The sequence below is a fragment of the Polyodon spathula genome, chromosome 14, assembly GCF_017654505.1.
Source record: "Polyodon spathula isolate WHYD16114869_AA chromosome 14, ASM1765450v1, whole genome shotgun sequence".
Classification (NCBI taxonomy): Eukaryota; Metazoa; Chordata; class Actinopteri; order Acipenseriformes; family Polyodontidae; genus Polyodon; species Polyodon spathula.
In genome coordinates, this window is record NC_054547.1 from 7,459,083 (window position 1) to 7,477,140 (window position 18,058).

General features: G+C 39.7%; 2 protein-coding genes across 3 annotated transcripts; both read right to left on the minus strand.

Moving 5' to 3' along the window:
- Nucleotides 1-7,262: 7,262 nt before the first annotated feature.
- On the minus strand, nt 7,263-12,301 carry elovl8b (ELOVL fatty acid elongase 8b). The gene is made up of 8 exons (XM_041269750.1): nt 12,094-12,301; nt 10,574-10,637; nt 10,242-10,429; nt 9,727-9,807; nt 9,395-9,451; nt 9,130-9,244; nt 8,651-8,778; nt 7,263-8,378 (listed from the first exon to the last, which is right to left on the minus strand). Exons 2-8 carry the CDS (start codon nt 10,629-10,631, stop codon nt 8,211-8,213), a joined length of 795 nt encoding a protein of 264 aa, XP_041125684.1. The 5' UTR covers nt 10,632-10,637; nt 12,094-12,301; the 3' UTR covers nt 7,263-8,210.
- Nucleotides 12,302-13,079: 778 nt separating this feature from the next.
- Nucleotides 13,080-17,301, minus strand: LOC121327433 (selenoprotein Pb-like). 2 transcript variants are annotated; one of them, XM_041271504.1, is made up of 5 exons: nt 17,258-17,301; nt 16,158-16,382; nt 15,503-15,715; nt 14,837-14,948; nt 13,080-14,568 (listed from the first exon to the last, which is right to left on the minus strand). In XM_041271504.1, the coding sequence occupies exons 1-5, from the start codon at nt 17,284-17,286 to the stop codon at nt 14,329-14,331; spliced, it is 819 nt and encodes a 272-aa protein (XP_041127438.1). In that variant the 5' UTR covers nt 17,287-17,301; the 3' UTR covers nt 13,080-14,328. The 2 variants fall into 2 exon arrangements, with proteins under 2 accessions (XP_041127438.1, XP_041127439.1); XM_041271505.1 differs by lacking the exon at nt 17,258-17,301 and adding an exon at nt 17,017-17,120.
- Nucleotides 17,302-18,058: the final 757 nt, after the last annotated feature.

Below are 18,058 nucleotides of genomic sequence, written 5' to 3' on the forward strand. Positions count from 1 at the left end.
AGCAATCACAAGTATGTAAGGGGTTAATAGGCTATTCCCCCTAAGATAGCCTGTAGTGACATCTTGTATCATCCTATTGTTTCTTGCCTCTAGGACCTCAACCACACACTTATTAATCTCTAAAAGAAAGAGGGCTTCATCTTTCATCTATGCCCCCCAGTCCTATTCTCTGTGCTGAGTTTGGAGCGCTAACTTGTCTTGACATTATCTAAACCATTTAGAATGTTGTATACTTAAGTAAAAATCCCAATTAACCTTATTTCTTCTGTAGATGCTAACCTGGGACCAGCCTAATTGTAATTCTCAATTATTTTCTTCGTAACCAGAAAAGGGTAGACTTTTCTAGGTCAGGGTCTTACCATTGTATGATGATAGCAATCAAGAACAACTAAATGAAAAACAGCCAATACCAGACCTTCTTCAAGAAATGCGTAGAAATGACCTTGTCTTATTGGATAAACCAGAAATGAGAGTGAGCATGATTGGTCAAGGCTCCAGAATAGTTAGACGATTGAAGTTAAACTCAGAGCTAGGGTTACAATACTTGCAAGCTTGATGATGTCACATAACACCGTCAGCACAGCCTGGACTATATTTATGAGCAGCAGATTTTGAACAGGATGATTAATAACTCCAAACCTTATTACTGGAACACAAAACAAAATTGTAACTCTAAAGCAAAACCTATTTAAAAATGGAACACAAATAATTATTTACCTTTATGAAAATCCCTATCAGAAAATCAGCCAAATAGTATTTAGAGTTAGAATACATGACAAACTGGGACATTTTTTTTTTACATCCTTAGATTAGCACAGCATAGATGCATCAACAGTAACGTTAAAATCCAGCAGACCCCATGATCAGTGGGATATGTATCTGTTGATGTCCCTGCCTCTTTCCCAGACTGTCAGCCTCAGTATTGGGGCTGGAAATCTCCCTCCTGGTGCTTTCCACGCTTCACTCACTGATACCCCCCCACCCCCACGAGCCTGGGGAAATCAGCCTGCCTGTCAGAGATAAGAAGCCGGCAGCGTAGGGGTCTTCCTGCAGCCAGGCACTCTGGGAAGGACACGAAAGGTCACTGATAATTCCTAACACTGTAATGACCAGTGGGGCTTGGGATGGGGGCGCGGTGTCTGTCATGATAAATGTCTACACAGAGAAAGTGAGGAAACGAAAGCTTGCTATTATCATTCCAGCCAGTAGGATTATGCATAAATAATCTATCAAAAGAAATGTCCTGTTTGGTGCCTGGTGGCCCTACACCATGTTATGGAAAGTGTACAGTAAATACACACACATTTTATTGTAATTTTAATGTATAAATGCACACACATTTTATTATAATTTGTATGTATATGCATGATACAGGTTTTATATATTTTCTAATATGTATTAGTGATATGTTGGATAGTTTCTTATTCATTTTAGTTGTGGTAGTTGGATGCAGGTTTCTTGGAAAAACAAAATCTGCAAGTTAGCTCCTGATAATTTCTGTGAATAGCACACTAGTGTTGTGCTAATTTGATATGCAATTAACAGTGTGGAAAACACATCTACTGCAATCCTGTGTTTTGAAATAGTTTTGAACAGATTTGTTTTGACTGCATCATGCTGGCTAGCACCGATGTGCCCTTGTCAGAGTGAAAAGAAACCGAACTTTACTTTGGCCTCATTTTCCATTCACGCACTCAGCTATTGGAAACTCACATCCTGGAGTAATCAAAATCTCCAGCAGTGGCTTTAATGTGTTCTAATGCAAACTGATTGCATAGATTACATTTTCTTGCAGACAATTTCATGAGCAGGTTTTTGTAATTAACTGTATTTTACGCTGCATGTGCATCTATTTGTGTTTGTGTGTGTGTGTGTGTGTTGGTGGGGTCTTTTATTAAAATTGGTCTGCTTATGAATATGGCTCAGAGTCATATGGAAAAGAGGAGCACAGTGGTACTGTTTGCTCCATTGTGCACAACAACAGTGTTTGATACAGTAATAGCTGAGCTGTTCCTTGTTCTTTCTCAGCTGGTTTACACAGTAGTGTTGGCACCCCGCCAGTCCTTCTTTCCACCAGCGAGAGTGCATATATGGCTTTATATCCTCTTCGTTTCAGTGGAAGCCAATGTAGAAATGTACTGTATATTGCAAACATGTAGTGTATAATGCATGCACTATATATATAATTTATATTCCTTATATACGCTATATGAAAGTTAACACTTTTATACATATTTTAAATAATTTTATTGCAATACAGGTAAAAGCATGCATAAATATGAACTATGCAATTATATTACCTCATAAATGGGCCACATATGCCTGTGTCATTTCAACTGCAGCCTAAAACTGTCTGTCTTTCTCTCTCTCTATCTGCTTGATTGTCTCGATCTATCTATCCATCATCTCCTCCCTTCCATGCATCAGTACCAAAAGAAAAAAAAAAAAGATTAGGAAGACAGATTTTTTTTTTTTGCAGACGCATCACAAAAATTTGCGAGAGTAAATTAATAAGATCTATGCCCATTAATCAAAGAAATGAGATCAGAATTTTGAACTGAGATGAAGAAAGGTCACATTATCTCCAGTGAGTGTCATGTTTAATAACGTGGAACGGCTCTGTAATTCACTTCTATCGCATGCTAGGGACCAGCGTAGGGCCTCTGCAGGCATGTTTGTCAGGGAAAGGTTATTTTAAGTATTAAGTGACCCTTGTGTGGAAGTAAGGCGGGGGAGGAGTGGTATTACTTGATAGAATTCGCAATACAAATCTGGCAACCTTTCTAATTTAAAGAGAGAGTTCAAAGAACCCTAAGTAGCCTGGATCTTTGAAGTTGCCCTTTTTTGTAGTGCTTCACAATGTTCTTGAGTAAGTAAAAGAATATTGATGGTGGAGTCGTCCCTCTATCTTACCCACTAGACTGCTGGGTCATTGGTTTTCCAACCAGTTTCTTCATTCTTACAGCCAATTAATAAATAAAGCCACAATGTGGAATGTGGCAGGAATAATAAAGATTCTGGGATACTTTATACAGAGTTAAGGTTTTCATTTTTACATGCTAGTATGCATTTACATATCAGAGACTAAGGAAACATTTTTCCAAGGTTTACAATTTGGAAGAAGTAGCCTTGAAAACAGAAGAGCTGCAGGTCCACCCTGCTCAGAAGTGAAAGGGGGGGGGGGGGGGGGGCACTGGCAGCGTGGCAGCGTGGCAGCGTACCCACTTCAATTGAAACTGACAGCAGAGCAGCTCATGAAATTCTAGCACATCAGAAGACTTCGTTTCTGTGATGAACAGGTTCAGTAAAGGTCAGTCCAGATGAATCTCTCAAAGGCAAACGGGACTGTGAAGGATGAAGGAGTGGAAAGGAAGGAAAGAAGCAAAGGGGATGCTCCAAACAACATATGGATGATAGGATCCATGAGAATGTATTTATTTTTGTTACAAAAGCAGCATTTGCAGCGTGCACAAGCTTGTTGAGATAAACCATTTTGTTTCAGGATGTCTGTGTGCTAAGAAACAGACAGGAGCAGCAGGACAGCTGGATCAAATGGCAATGCTACACTGTCACAAGTCTCGATTCACAGCAACTAGAGTTGCAGTCAAGACTGTAAGGACAGCATCTCAAAAACAATATTACTGATAGCAAAAAAAAAAAAATACATATTATCAAATCATATTCTCAATAAAAGGTCACAAAAATAAAGGTTGCATTCGGAAGAGGAAATGTACCATTGTTCCAAAACTACTGACTGCTATCTATATGGATGATGGGACACACTGCTATAGGGCAAAGGTTAGCCAGAATTGGGTTATTCTTTTTATTTTCAGAGAAATGTACTATCACTATTTTGTTAATCCAGTAAGTCCCCAGAATCTATTTTTTTATTTTTTATTTATTTTTTTAACAAGTGAGCTGTCTGTGGCCTGTTTATCGAGTGGGTGCTATTTCTTACTAATTTGACCATTTCTTAAGATCTGAAACCTGCTCAATGTCTCCTTTAAAAACTGCTCCAAACAGTTCCCAGCCCCACTGTGGAATGAGTCACAGCTGAATTCACAGCCTCTGAATAGAGGAATGGCTGTGTGCAGAAACTCACTAAAAAAAAACAAGCAGCTCAATTCAGCCCAGCAGAGATTCTATTACTGTCACTTAGCTTATAGGGATGTGTTGCGTGTGATAGATGTAGGCAGGTTATGCACTATTGTTTTTACAGGGGTGCGTCATTTCCTTATGTGCATGTTTTATGCAAGTTTTCCTTGCACTGTATGCGCTTCTATTTATACACTCGATCAGCTACACCGGTTTCATTAAGTAAATATTTTCAACTATCGCCTGTCAAACAATACGAGTTTGCTGATCGGCAGAGTTATCAATGGTGAGGTTGCTACATCTGGGATCAAAGCATTGCTGGAGGAATTAGGTCCCCCCCCGTCCCCATCTTACCCTCCCAAAACCAACACCCTGATTTGAACCTTGAGCAGGACAATATACTTTCCTGGTTAATAAAGACAACATGAAATGGTAACACAAGTTTTTGTCAAGAGAAAGCTGTATGCAGCCAGCTTCAGGCGAGGTTCATATTCATCAGCAAACCCTTGTCTGGAATGACAGGCTTGGTGAAGGGCTATCATTACCGGTCCGCTCTGAAACACAGCCCCACATACAGTGATTACAACCTTCCACGACTGAGATAGAGTGGTTATTCTCCTCCTGAAGGCAAAGTGATTACTAATTACATCCCAAACAAAAGCAGGCTTTCACTGTTGCTGAAATAAGGATCTGGGTCTTACCTGTATGGTTCTCTCTGAAAACCAGAGCAAAACCAAGACTTTCTACATGTTTTTTTCCTCCTTTTTTACTACCTTCAAACCCTTCCTCCTTTTGCAATCACATTGCAGCTCTTTTTTAAAACGGTATTATGATAAACCCACATGTCTGCAACAATATTCTCTTTGTGCTTGTAATAGGGGCCCCCAGTTTAACGTTTATTAAGTACTTGCTTGACGAAGCAGAGCGAGCGAGCGTGGGAGAGACAAAGAGAGGGGCAGAAAGTGTGGATTTTAATCACATCTCCCCAGCCCAATCACTCTTTCAATTTGCATGAAACAGAAAGTTTTGTTTATTTGATTACAATTGCGCGCAGCCAGATGTAGGAAAAGTGGTTTGCAGGGTTCCAATCAAATATCTTTACACAACGGTTAGGCTAATTGAACAAAGGAAATACTAAATAAAATGCACTTGATCAAGACACTTTCCTTGTATATTTCTGATGAAAATTATCAAAATATCTTACATGGGTGTTGCCAAGTAACACCAGCCTCATTAATAACTCTTAAAGGTTCTATACAGCATTTTAAAATCAAAACTGTGTGGTTTCTGCAGTAAGTGTATGTTATATCTTTCACAAGGAAGCCCTTTTCTAGTAATACATCTTTTCTATGAGGGTGTGGGTGTCATTCTATGAAATACACAGCTACAGGGAGTGGTGCACGAATAAGGATGAAAGTCAGGTGAAGCAGCAATCAGCTAATTCTCACTTTTAAACGTATCGTTTCACATCGTTTCTCATACTGCAAATAACACAATCGAAGGAAGGTCTTCATGTTGAAACTCGTGTGTCATTGAACCGCATTAACAAGAGCTGTCAACTTTAGTTTTTATTTCAAAAGGGACATTCCAGACACAGATGACTTGTATGGCAGAAATCGTTCTGACTGCACTGTTTAATCAGCTCCTGTCAGTTCATGCATTTAAAAAGTTAGAATTCAACTGATAATGTCTACAGTGGAATTTGCGTTTTTTTTTTTTTTTTTTGTCTTAACAAATGTAAAAAAGGACCAATCCCATCGAACTGCTGTTTTTTGGCCGATCTGTATTCCACATTGTCCCACAAATATCAAAAAGAAGAACATAAGAACATAAGAAAGTTTACAAACGAGAGGAAGCCATTCAGCCCATCTTGCTCGTTTGGTTGTTAGTAGCTTATTGATCCCAGAATCTCATCAAGCAGCTTCTTGAAGGATCCCAGGGTGTCAGCTTCAACAGCCTTACTGGGGAGTTGATTCCAGACCCTCACAATTCTGTGTAAAAAAGTGCCTCCTATTTTCTGTTCTGAATGCCCCTTTGTCTAATCTCCATTTGTGACCCCTGGTCCTTGTTTCTTTTTTCAGGTCAAAAAAGTCCCTTGGGCCTATCACACACACTGCCCGTTGCACAAGCGTTCAGTTGACTTTACCTACTGTTACTCGTGTGACATTAGAATGAAGGGATCAGCCATACACAGACACGCACTCTTAACAACAGTATTGGCCACTAGGTGGTTATCAAGCCAAGTTTGGATTAACTAAAACAGAAATGTAGGAAGTTAGCAGCTTTCAACTATTTGTGGTCAAATAATACTTACTTCACATCACTACTTTAGAATTAGTTCCACTTCAAAATATGTTTGTGAGATATGATGTTTTTTTTTTTTTTGGGGGGGGGGGGGGGTTCTGATTAAAATAAACAACAACATGTTGAATTATTAAGTGGCTTCTTAAAGTCAATGTTGTCCCAGGGGTCTCATCCAGAGCAAGATAATGCAATGAAAACATTAAGGCTACAGTGAAGAGGCATGGGAAACGACAACCCAGCCCCCCAATGGGAGAGGAGGGAGCTCCCCCAGTTACAGTCCAACGTGGGGTATGTTGAGAGAGCACATGCTTCACTTGTGACCTACACCACACTTGAACCTGTGTATCCAGAGGTGAAAGCTATTGCACTGTACCACTAGGCAAAAACAAAAAGATGTAAAATATTTTAATTAAACAGTGGACTCCTAAAATAACAAAAGTCAGACGTTTATGAAACCCAGCTAACGCAATAGCAAAAAACAGCATTGTGCTTTTCACAGTTTCCAGTTCAACAGATGATCAGTCGAGGGCTTCAAAGGCATTACAGAACAGCAAGTCCGATTGATATCAGGACGTGTGAGATTTTATAATGCACAGCTGTCTGAATCAGTTTCTGTAATATAGGTGCAAATGTATAATATAGAGCTATTGGAATGGAAATACCTACAGTGTGCTACATAATGCATCCAGTGTGTCAGCACAGAATTCCTCAGAATGTAAAAGTCGTTTATAAGGACTGCTCACATGTTAAGTCGATTGCCAACCTTTGTATGATTCCAATGTTGTTTGGAGATGTCAATGAATTGTAATAACTGACCTGTAAATTGCAGCAATACCAGAATTTTATTTTTTCTGCAAATGCAAATTGCCCTTGGTCAGATTTTAAGGGCAGTGAAGAGGCCTCAGACAGACAGAAAAGAAGAGACACAACTCTGGGTAGCTCTTAAAAAGAACACACGTCTATGAAACCCTGATCTATCACACAACACATGTACTTAGGTGACATTTTTAATCAGTCAAAACTATTATTGGATCATTTTAGTTAATACGTTTTGAAGAATATTTGCTGTTGGTCCAAAACACTAACATTAATGCAGTACCTTTTTATATACAGTGCTCAATTATGTTTTACTTTGAAACACCACATATAATAACAACAACAAAAGATCTAGGTCGCCAGGCAGCAAAAACGCTTTTTTTTTTTTTTGTAGACGATATCAGCACCACCTTGTGTCAGGAATCGGAACTGCATCTACAATGAAACTTACCAATTTCAAAGTTAAACAATACCGTACTGCACTTGGCCAAACAGACTGTTGCTCAGTTGCTTTTTATCTTTACTATTAAATGTAGAGTGACCACCTTGTTTATCTAAGATATTTATTGCATAAATTAAGAAGTTTATTCTTCAACCAGACCTTTTCTTGGACGCATGTACACACTGGAAATATATTTTTACCAACTGTTAGATTTGAAATTGAGACTTTCTAATCCCTGTTTAGTGTTTATGGCACCAAGTCAGAGCTGGCCTGTCTCCTATTACAATCGACTGCCTGAAACTGAGTAAAATGCTTTTCTTGGTTTCTAAAAAGTGGGGTTTCTAGTGTTATTTTTGTACTATTATATTTTCAGTAATCACAGCATTCACCAGATGAACAGGAATTCTGCCAGTTTGTCAAACCAAAATGAAAGCCTCGTCCCATTGAGATCCTGTTGCAGAAATAAACCAGTTATAAATGCACGACACACATAGAATTTGTTTTTTAAATATAACGGATATATTTTCTTTGTATAAAAGGCAGCAGGAAAGCATCAGGTTTGCTTTGACTTTCTGCTGATGTAGGTCTGGTGGTAGAAGCTGCTGAAGAGCAGGATGAGACTGACGATGTAGAGGAACACGACGAGGTTGAACCCATCTGGAAAGGCGCAGTCTGTGAAGAGGTTGTATGAAGTGTGGGCGGCAATGCCAAAGAACTGCAGCTGCAATCACATGAGATTTGCAGTGAATTATACCAGCTAAAGTCACTTCACTTTGAAATGGATTTGCCATGCTTTGACCACACATTTACTATACAAGTGCATTTCTCTATAAAATTCTCTGACATCTAGGTATATATTACTATCTATTTCATGCAATCTGAATGCATGAAAAACATTAACTCGATTCCCAAAGCCAGCAGATACAAAAGGCTATATTCCCACAAAGCAACCTAACCTTTGAACACAACACGAATTTAGTTAGTAAGACGTACCAGCTGCAGCATGGTGAGGTATCGCTTCCACCGCAAGTGTCTCTGCATGTGAGGTCCCAGCGCAGCCAGCCCATAATACAGGTACATCACAATGTGCACAAAGGAGTTCAGCATGCCAATGAAAAATGCTAAAAGGGACAAAAACAAAAAAAAAGGTCCTAAAGATCGCGGTTACTGACATGTGTTGTCGGAGGAGCTTTGTGGGTAAGCTAACACAGCATTCAACTTTACTATACTTTACCTGGCTATAGCCAGTGCCTCTGACCTTGAATGAGTGAAAGTAAATCAATCATAGTGAGCCTCACCTCTGGGTTGTGCGAATGATTGAGGGGGTTTGTTTTGTCATCCTAATAGTCATTTGTCTTTAATAAAGCCCTAATACTATAACGTGAGAGCTTCAATCATCATGGCTATAGTTGGTTGCGCAGCTCCAGGTTCACAGGTAATGCAGGAGATTCTGAAAGGAGCTTGTTTCTTACACTGTCCCCCAGCCACGTATTTCACTCCTGCCCACCAGTTGAAGACCATGGTGGCATGGTGATACACATGAAGGAAGGTGATCTGGTTATTCTTCTTTCTTAAAAGGAAAAAAACCTGTGGAATAAAAAAAAAAAAACAAAAAAAAACAAAACACTGTTGATCAAACATGTATTAAAAAATGATAATAAATGCTAATTTATTTAGCATTAGTATTTAGCTAGTTGCAGGTGATCTGAATTGCTGAGATTTGATGTGGTCTCTTACCGTGTCCAGGAGCTCAATCACTTTGGAAAAGAAGAACCACCAGCAGACACTTGCCATCTGTGAAAGACAAAGCCATTGGCCACAGTGTTTACACTGCATTGAGCTCATTCTGACACTCCACCCCTTTAGAAACAGTAGTGGTCACTGTTCAGGTTTTAAAACGTGCATTTTGTGGAATTAAACAAAAGCTAGACAGTTGTAGGCTTCTTTACCAGGAGCCTAGAACTGTTTCTTGCAGTTCAAACTTTATTTATCAAATCCATCAAAATATACATGTTTGTTAAATATTGAAAGGTTTGTGAGTAGGGCTCTCAGATTGCCAACCCTCCTACCCGCAATCCCAGCTCGCTGTTTCTGTAATCCACAGGCTGGCACAGGTAGCTGTAGTTCGCCAGCAGTGATGTTACCAAAAACTGAAAAATAAAACATAGTAACACTGCCAGTTACTCCTCAAATGCTCAGTAACTATAATATAAACCCAAATTCAGCAAAGCCTTGTTACACCAGCTATTACAGGCTACCACTGAGTAGGTCACATGTTTAATCAGCATCCACCATTGAATTAATAATATTCCACCTCGTTTACACTATCTGCTAGACAACTGACTGTCGCGAAAGTGTCCAATGCCCATACACCATACAGAGAATTTTATGCCCACTGTATGAAAAGAAAATAAATTGTGTTTGAAGGAATTTTTGTACCAGAGAGGATTAGGGTTTTGGAAACTAAGAAGTCACAACTCCATAAATTCTAAATGGTTTACTTTTTATGTACAGTATCTTCTCTGCAAAACAGGACTGGAGAACTGGATGCCTGTGGCATGGTAATGTAAAAGAGGCTTCATACCTCATAAAACATGTAGGCTGACAGGCAGACCAATGAGAAGTTATAGACAATTAGTACTGCCTTTAGATTGACCGGTTCCCTGTGCTTCATGAACCTGGCGCCATACCACACGATGAACAGATAGGACAGGAATATAACTGAGACCGGAACTGGGGAGTAGACCAGGAGCCAAGGATCTGTGCGCTTATCTGAAAGAAACAACATCTCACAATAAAAGATTTATGCTTTTTTTTTTTATCTCTGTGGAAAATCAGTTTAAGTTTGCTTGCCCTTTGAACCCACTGCCCTCACATCCATCACCAGGCGAGTGACAAGGCAGAGGCATTCCATACCTCCATTTTGAAGCAACCAGTCATAGAACTCCTGGAGTTTGTGCCACATGGACACCATTCACTTCTGTAAAGACAAAAGAACGGAATGACTAGTTGAAGAAACAGCACGGGAAAACCCAAGTAGCAAATAGAATCAGAATTTCAAAGACACTTCACTATAGCAGCGAATCAGCATGGATGCAGGAGCTTACTGCTGGAGTGAAGAGGTGGATGGATTTGATAAATAAAGCTTGAACTGCAAGAAACGGTTCCACTCTGTTTAAACCAGAGTGGACTGTATTTGATTATAATTCGCCCTTTATTGTGTTCCAGGCTGTCCCTTGACTTCTTTTCAAGTGTGAATATTGTCACTTCATGCGTTTATGATTTGTATCCCTGACATACTGGTACCGTAGGAAATGAATCATGACTATCCGCTATTGCCCACTGACACAGGCAAAGTTCAGGGGATCCACAACTGTGAAGAAAAACACTGGAACTGAAAACCCTTCTGTTTTGCTATTTTTGCTGTCTTGGGGATTGAGAATGCATGGAGACAATGATACTGGAGCTCTCTGAAAGCTACCTTTAAAAAATATATATATACTCTTTTAAATGAATTACGGTAACAATACCAACATATATGAATAACCGTAAACTGTAGAAAATAATGTGCACTAATGTAGTTTATATAAAATAAAGTTTAATTTCATATTTATATTTGTAATTTTTTTTTAATGAATCAGACAAAAAATTCTAAACACAGTAAAGTTGGGACTTAGATTGTATTTTAAAAATATTTATAATATAAAGAAACAAACAACAAAGGAATAGTTATTCTCACCACGTGGAGTTACAGCTCCTAACTATCTGGTTTTGTTTCACATACTTAGGGCTTCTAGCTTCCGGGTTGTATGCCGCTTTAAACATATTTTGAGCCGATTCGCTTTCTTAATCAAACACTAATTACCAAAGGAAGTTGTTTCTTTTTACCTTCATATCTTGATTGAGTTAACAAACGACGTGCATTGATCTCACCTGATTCTATTTGAAGCTGCATTTCGTTCTGACTCTAATCGCCGAATTCAGCTTCCACTGCGTTAGTTTCTAGTAGTGCGTTTCTAATTTAAACAATCTGATATTCGGTTAAGGTTTAACAAACATTAATTAGGGTTTAAAGGAAGGGAGAGAGGTGGAATATTATAAAAACCGAAAACTAGATTCCCTACTATACGGCATCACTTTAAAGCAGAAAATCCCCACTCCCAAAAATAAGAATGAATTAATTTGCATTTGAATGTTATTACAATCTCTACATGTGTGCTATTTTGTATTTCACAGGTTTTCATGAAAATAATTACAAAATAAAAATAAATCCTCGCGCTTCAGATATTATTAGCGACCACTGATTTAGCTAATCGGTTTCTCACAAAATTCCACTTTACGTAATACAACGCAATATGTGTTTCCAAGATCGTTATGCAAGTAAACTAAACTAAAGACTGCATAACGCGCAGATAATATACCGATATGTATCTCACCTTACTATACGCCTGTCGTGTTCAACCAGCAATTCTGAATATAGAAAGACAACCAAGGAAGGAGCCACGCCGAGGATCAAATGCCATCAGTAGAGGGAGTCAATTGATTGCAGGAGGTCATTTGCTAATCTAATCCTGTATCTAGGGCATGAGATAGCACCCGTACTGTATCAGCGCAGTTGGTGCGCAACCAATGAACTGCCCTGTGTCTGTTCCTTGCATGCCGTTTAGAGTCTGAGTAGGGATACTAAAACTCAGTATGTATACACACACGTACCCTTGTGTATGCAAATGTTTCCATGTTTCTAGAAACCGTGCTTTCTGATGTGTGAAAGATGGCAGCTTTGGATAGCTGCAGAAATGCGAATGCTTTCTTTCATTTTCAAATAGCAGAACGTTTGTACACAACGTGTCTCTTCAAAATGTTTCTCTAGAATAATTGCTAGATACCTGTTTCCTTGTGTATGCTTGGCTTCATCAAAAATAATAGTTAAAGATATGGAAAATGAAAGCCGATGGCTGCCCAATGAATTTGGTCAAGGTTAAAAGCGGTGACTCTGGTGGGATTGAGGAAAATGAACTTCGAGCACTTTCACACGGGATAGCCCAAACATCGAAACGTTTACATACTTTACAGTTCACAGCATTCCAGATCTGATGCAGAACAGTTTCCATGTCTTACTTGTGCCCCAGCGTTGTCCCTGTTTTGTTCAGCTCAGTACAATGAAATCTATTCACAGCTCATTGTTGTTGCTTACAGTATGCATATGCCCTACAGCTGACTGACTGGCCATAGATAAATGTACAGACAGACACTCTCTGTGTTAGCAACTCACACTGCGAGAAACCCTTTCAGTAATGTGCAGATAGCGCACAAAGCTCTTTACTGCTGTGGAGCAGACAGGTCGCTTTCAATCCTGATCTGGTATTTACTGTGAATCCTGTTGTACAATTTAAAGATACTGTACACCTAAAACACTGCAGTGTTTATTTATTTATGTATTTATTTATCCAAGGTGATCTACAGCTGTTATGGGGTTACAATGCAAAATCAAGATTTAAATACAGTATGGTTTACAGTAAGTGCAAATGATACTGCTTTATTCATCCACAACTTACAAAACATTAACTGCCATAGCTTATAAGAAACTTAGTCAAGCAGACACATATTTAATTTAGGACTGTACTTAAGATTGGGTTTGTTAATTAATACATTTTATTAATTATTAGACTTACAAATCAGAGGTCAGAACATATGTTGGTCAACATGGCTGGATCCCCTGAAGAGCAGGGAACAAGGAATGTCTGTACCAAGTTCCATCAAAACTGGATGAGCAAATAAAACTTTCAAAATCAAGTGTAACATACATACAGGTGGCATTTTATTACACTCTCATGACAAAGTAAGGCAATATAGCATACAATAGTAATAACATCCATTTTAAGGGCACTGTTAACCTTTGCAGTTCTAAAGTCCTTTTCACCCTTCCATGTAGGGATAGTCTATATGCAACATGGCTAGGCAGAACAGATAAAGGTGTGAAGGTGATAGCCGATTACCCTTTATATGCAATAAACCTGACTGACACAACAACCAAGCTTATCTGTATACACTTCAATACAGTACAATACAACCCTGCCTCAAACTGCGCTGCCTCAGCACTTGCTGCTCCACTCAACAGTTCGGTTTCTCTACAAGCTCTGTGGTCCCACCTGCACAGCATCAGTCTGCAGCCACTAAGCACTTAGTTTTAACTGCAGAATTCATATAGTGCAAGGAGCCAGAGAGCCATAGCAAACCCAACAGCACGGGCCAGGAAGTTTAAACAGCAAAGATATCGAGAGACCAAATGAGGGTCAGCTTGTCTGATTAGCCCTTGCAACAAAGGGTTGGAAGGCGGACATGTACATAATTGTTTTTTTAATTGATTTCTTGATAGTATTGTAATAAGCACTGGGTCACATGGCTTGGTCATTCTGGTCCTACATGCAAATATATTAAACTAGCAGTGAAGATTCGAATTTCAACTTGTGTGGGATTTTCAAACTTAAGCAGCGAGACAGATATTATATCACACTTAAAATCAGCACAAGTTCAATACCTAGTAATTCATGTCTAATAATACACCATCTATACACAGCACAGTGTCACCTCCACAGTCTCCAGGAACTCAGTTTCTGATGGAATGGGACCAGCACATTTAGGGTTAGGGTTAATCTGCATTGCCCTTCAGATTAATGATGGCTGTGGGGCTGCTCATGCCCCTTCCCCTTGTGTGAATGGTGGTCTCCATGGTGATGGTGCTGAATGTTTTTAACTGGGGCCTCCCTGTTCGGGTGGCTTTGTTGTCCAGTTGCGTTTGTGTGCCCAATCTCTGAGGCTCCCTGGGGCAGCGGAGAATCTGTGGCGGTAGCATTTATGGAGCTAACATTTGTCCCATTCAGTCCTGCAGTTAGAGTCGAGTTTAAATGAAACTGGAAAAGAAAAAGCATGACCTTTAGATAAAACTGAAAAAGACCCTTAGGGTATATATTACAGCACTATAATCACTTTTTAGCTTATTTATTTATATTTAAGCCGACAGGACCAGAATGTCAGCGAAGCAGGCAGAGTCTTTGTATGTTTTCTACAGTCTCTATTATAAACAAACTGGTTTCTCATTTCGACAAAGCAAAGCTCCTACATGTCTATGTGTTGCCTAAAGCCTGCATTGGTATTAAGAGTTTCAGCTCTGGTGCTTACACTGCAGTTTCCACAGATGTCCTTGTGGTAGGTGGCAAGGACTGCTGCCTCGATGTAAGGGTGGTGAAGGAAGCTGTAAGGCATTGCAATGTGGAACGTCAGCTTACCACATCTGCGGAAAACAAGTGAAATAAAAAGGGGCATTTCAAAGAGAATACATAGCATTTATTAAAAGGAGGTATTTATTTAAAGCCTATTTAAAACATAAACATGTAGCACTGGTGTAAGTTCCTGGGTGCCAGGAGGTCTTTAAAATGCTTCTGTCTCTACGATTTTGCTAACTGAAAGCATGCTTGTTTTGATAGAAGCCCTGTCACTGGGGTTGGGAGGTCAAGGTACCCTTGCTGGTATCAGAGCATGCTAGCTATTGAGAAAGAACAAAGTCAACTTCAACATATATTATCACCAGCTCACGTACTGAGCAATCTCTGTTACATAAAGGTTACTCAATAAACGAGCGAGATATTCCAAAGCTTAACGTATATCGTCTAGCCAGCAAAAAAAAAAAAATCACATATGCATTATAAAATAGATATCCAGATAGGAAACTTAATGTGGTACAATTATGCACGCAGTGACTGAAGTGGATGGATGAATATCTCTTCTCTCGTGTGTGCATTTTATTGACAAGCGTTGGCAGTTCATGGATTTGGGCTTGTGCTTTACCTGTCATAAATGAGGAAGTCATCCTTGTCCCCTCCCAGGGTCTCCCACACGTCCTGCTGCAGGGGGTCCTGCTGGTATACAGGAACCCCCTTGGGCGCGCTCCTCTTTAGCTCCCAGTACATGGCTCTGGCCTGGGGCTCCTTCTCATTGACGATCAGGAATCCCACATCCGACAGCCCTCTCCTGGACAGCTTGGCACGCAGACCTCCCAGCCTGACAGGGCACACGCAATCAAAAAGGCATTAACTAAGACAGCTCGAACTGCAGCAGGACATAAGCAGACTTGGCTAAATCATGCAAGGGTACATTGTGTGACCTGAGTCAACAGAGCCAGGATCTGTGGTCGCACTATCAGTGAATGAAAGGTCAGGAAGCTCAATGTTAATAATATACCCCATAATTCCTCTGGGAAAATCGGGTGCAAGGAGAGGCAAACTAGTTTTTGAGATGCAGTGTTGTCTCCGGTTTTACCACCAGGGGGAAATATTGCACTAGACAGCAGGTATGCGCACTGTTTCCTGCAAACCAACAAACAAAATCTGTGCGTGTGCGTCCATGGTTTCTTGAATGTGGCATATAAAAATATGAATTGATAGTAGTGACCATTCCGGTGAACGGCTGAGAGACGAGGTACGTGAAATGGTTGAAGATGTACCTGGAAGCCTGCGTGAGACAGAACTGTCAGCTGGCTTTGAGTAGCGCTACCACAGCCACCCTGCCCAGCTGGTCCTGCATGGGCGAATGCCCTTCGATCTCCCAGTGAGGCGCGGGCTGACAGACCTGTGAGACGCCCTCCTCGTCAGACGCTGCTACCGACATCAGCCCGAGGAACGCCACGAACACGGGGGTCCACAGACCCATCTTCACAGATCCAGCACACCTGGGCAGATGACAGAATGATTGTCCTTTAAACAGAAATAACCAGCCTAATTACATGGTATCGGCTTGTTATTAAATACGGTGCAGGTAGCCAACCTGCGACTTTCCCGAAACGATTTTAACTGAGCGATCAATAATCGATTACACCACGATAAAATGTGGAAAACCCGAAAACAGCACCTTGTCCTATACTGGGAATAAATGAATGCCCTCAAAAGTGTAAGACTTTCCATTGCATGTAGCTTAGTTTCTTAAACATTTCACACACATTCAATAAACACAACTCGTTTAAAGGCTGGCATTCTACTGCAGTATAAACAGACTAACCAGCGCGACAGCAATGGAAGTCTTTGTCTCGACTGTGTTTTTTTAAACTCCTCCATACATTCCCAATCGCCACAATCACCAAATTAGATATGCGTTAGCATAGAATAAACACGGCAGTGATAAATATTAGCATCATCGTTGTGATCAGGAGCTGAGTTTCTTTATGAATAGAAGAAAAAAAAAAGTTGTAAAAAAACACCAACCATTAAAAATATAATAAACTAAATAATAATTGATTTGTTTCCCCTTCTACAGTATTTTCTCACAAGTCTATTAACATCAGTGCTTTTTAAAATTTGTATAAATACCTTTCTGCTAAATTGTAAGTTCTCTTCGGTCCCGTTAGTTTGATATTCTGACTGTTTTGAGATCGCTTCTGTCTTTAAGGGAGAGCACCTCCCAACCGTGACCCGCATCGGCGAATCACAGAGTGAAAAACACATTCCACCAGTAAGAAAATTCAGTAGAATCGTAGTACCATTTCTTTACGAGATTAAAAACATATAACGCTTTTATATACTTCGATTTTAAAAGAACCACATACTGTACCTTACGAATACTCGGGACTGTGCATTCATATGTAACTTTACAGGGTCATTTGTTGTTGACTGGTTTTGGACAATCCTTTTCACTTTCTCGATCAATAAACCCAACCCCGTAGCGGCATTGTTAGGATATATCGTACACTTTGTGGTGCGAGAGGGATAAAGCAGCCATTGTAATAAACACTGACAGATAACTCTCGACTCGGCCACTTTGTTTCCCCATAGTTCACACCGCTAAACCTCAAAACAGTGATGGGTTAGTATTGTTGACAAAGAGACATACTACATCAAAATACGAGAATAAAAACCTGATATTTAATTTACTCGAATTTAATGTGACAAATACTGCACTTTACGAACTTCACAATTTTGTCACTTTGAATGTTTACTTCTAGCCTGTTTTCTAGCTGTCACCAAAGATACATAACTGCATGTGTTTGAGGGTATGCATGTATATACATTAATGCCATAGCTATCAAAATATTTAAGTAGAATACAATATTGCATCTAACCATCTCCACAGATCTAACAAACTACCTGGTCAAGATTTCTGCTGTATCTAGAAACACATTTTAGATGTGGTGTGTTCCAGCTCTCTGTTGAAGAAATCTGTGTTCTGGGAAGGTTCAGTCCATTGGGCAGAATTGCTCCTACTGGTGAATTTAATTGAATGCTCCCTAACAGATTATAGTCGGTTGTCACTCAAAATGCAATTTACAACATTTCAACCCTCTCTTACCCAGATCAAATCAGTTATTTTTAATTGTCCCAACCATGATTTGTATGTGTTTTTTTATTTTTTTAC

Excerpts from the sequence above, each read along its gene's own strand:
- elovl8b (XM_041269750.1), bottom strand. The coding sequence starts at position 10,631 with ATGGTGTCCATGTGGCACAAACTCCAGGAGTTCTATGACTGGTTGCTT. Across the intron at positions 9,245-9,394 it reads TGATTGAGCTCCTGGACACG|GTTTTTTTCCTTTTAAGAAA; the intron begins GTAAGAGACCAC and ends TTTATTCCACAG. Across the intron at positions 8,379-8,650 it reads ACCTCACCATGCTGCAGCTG|CTGCAGTTCTTTGGCATTGC; the intron begins GTACGTCTTACT and ends ATGTGATTGCAG.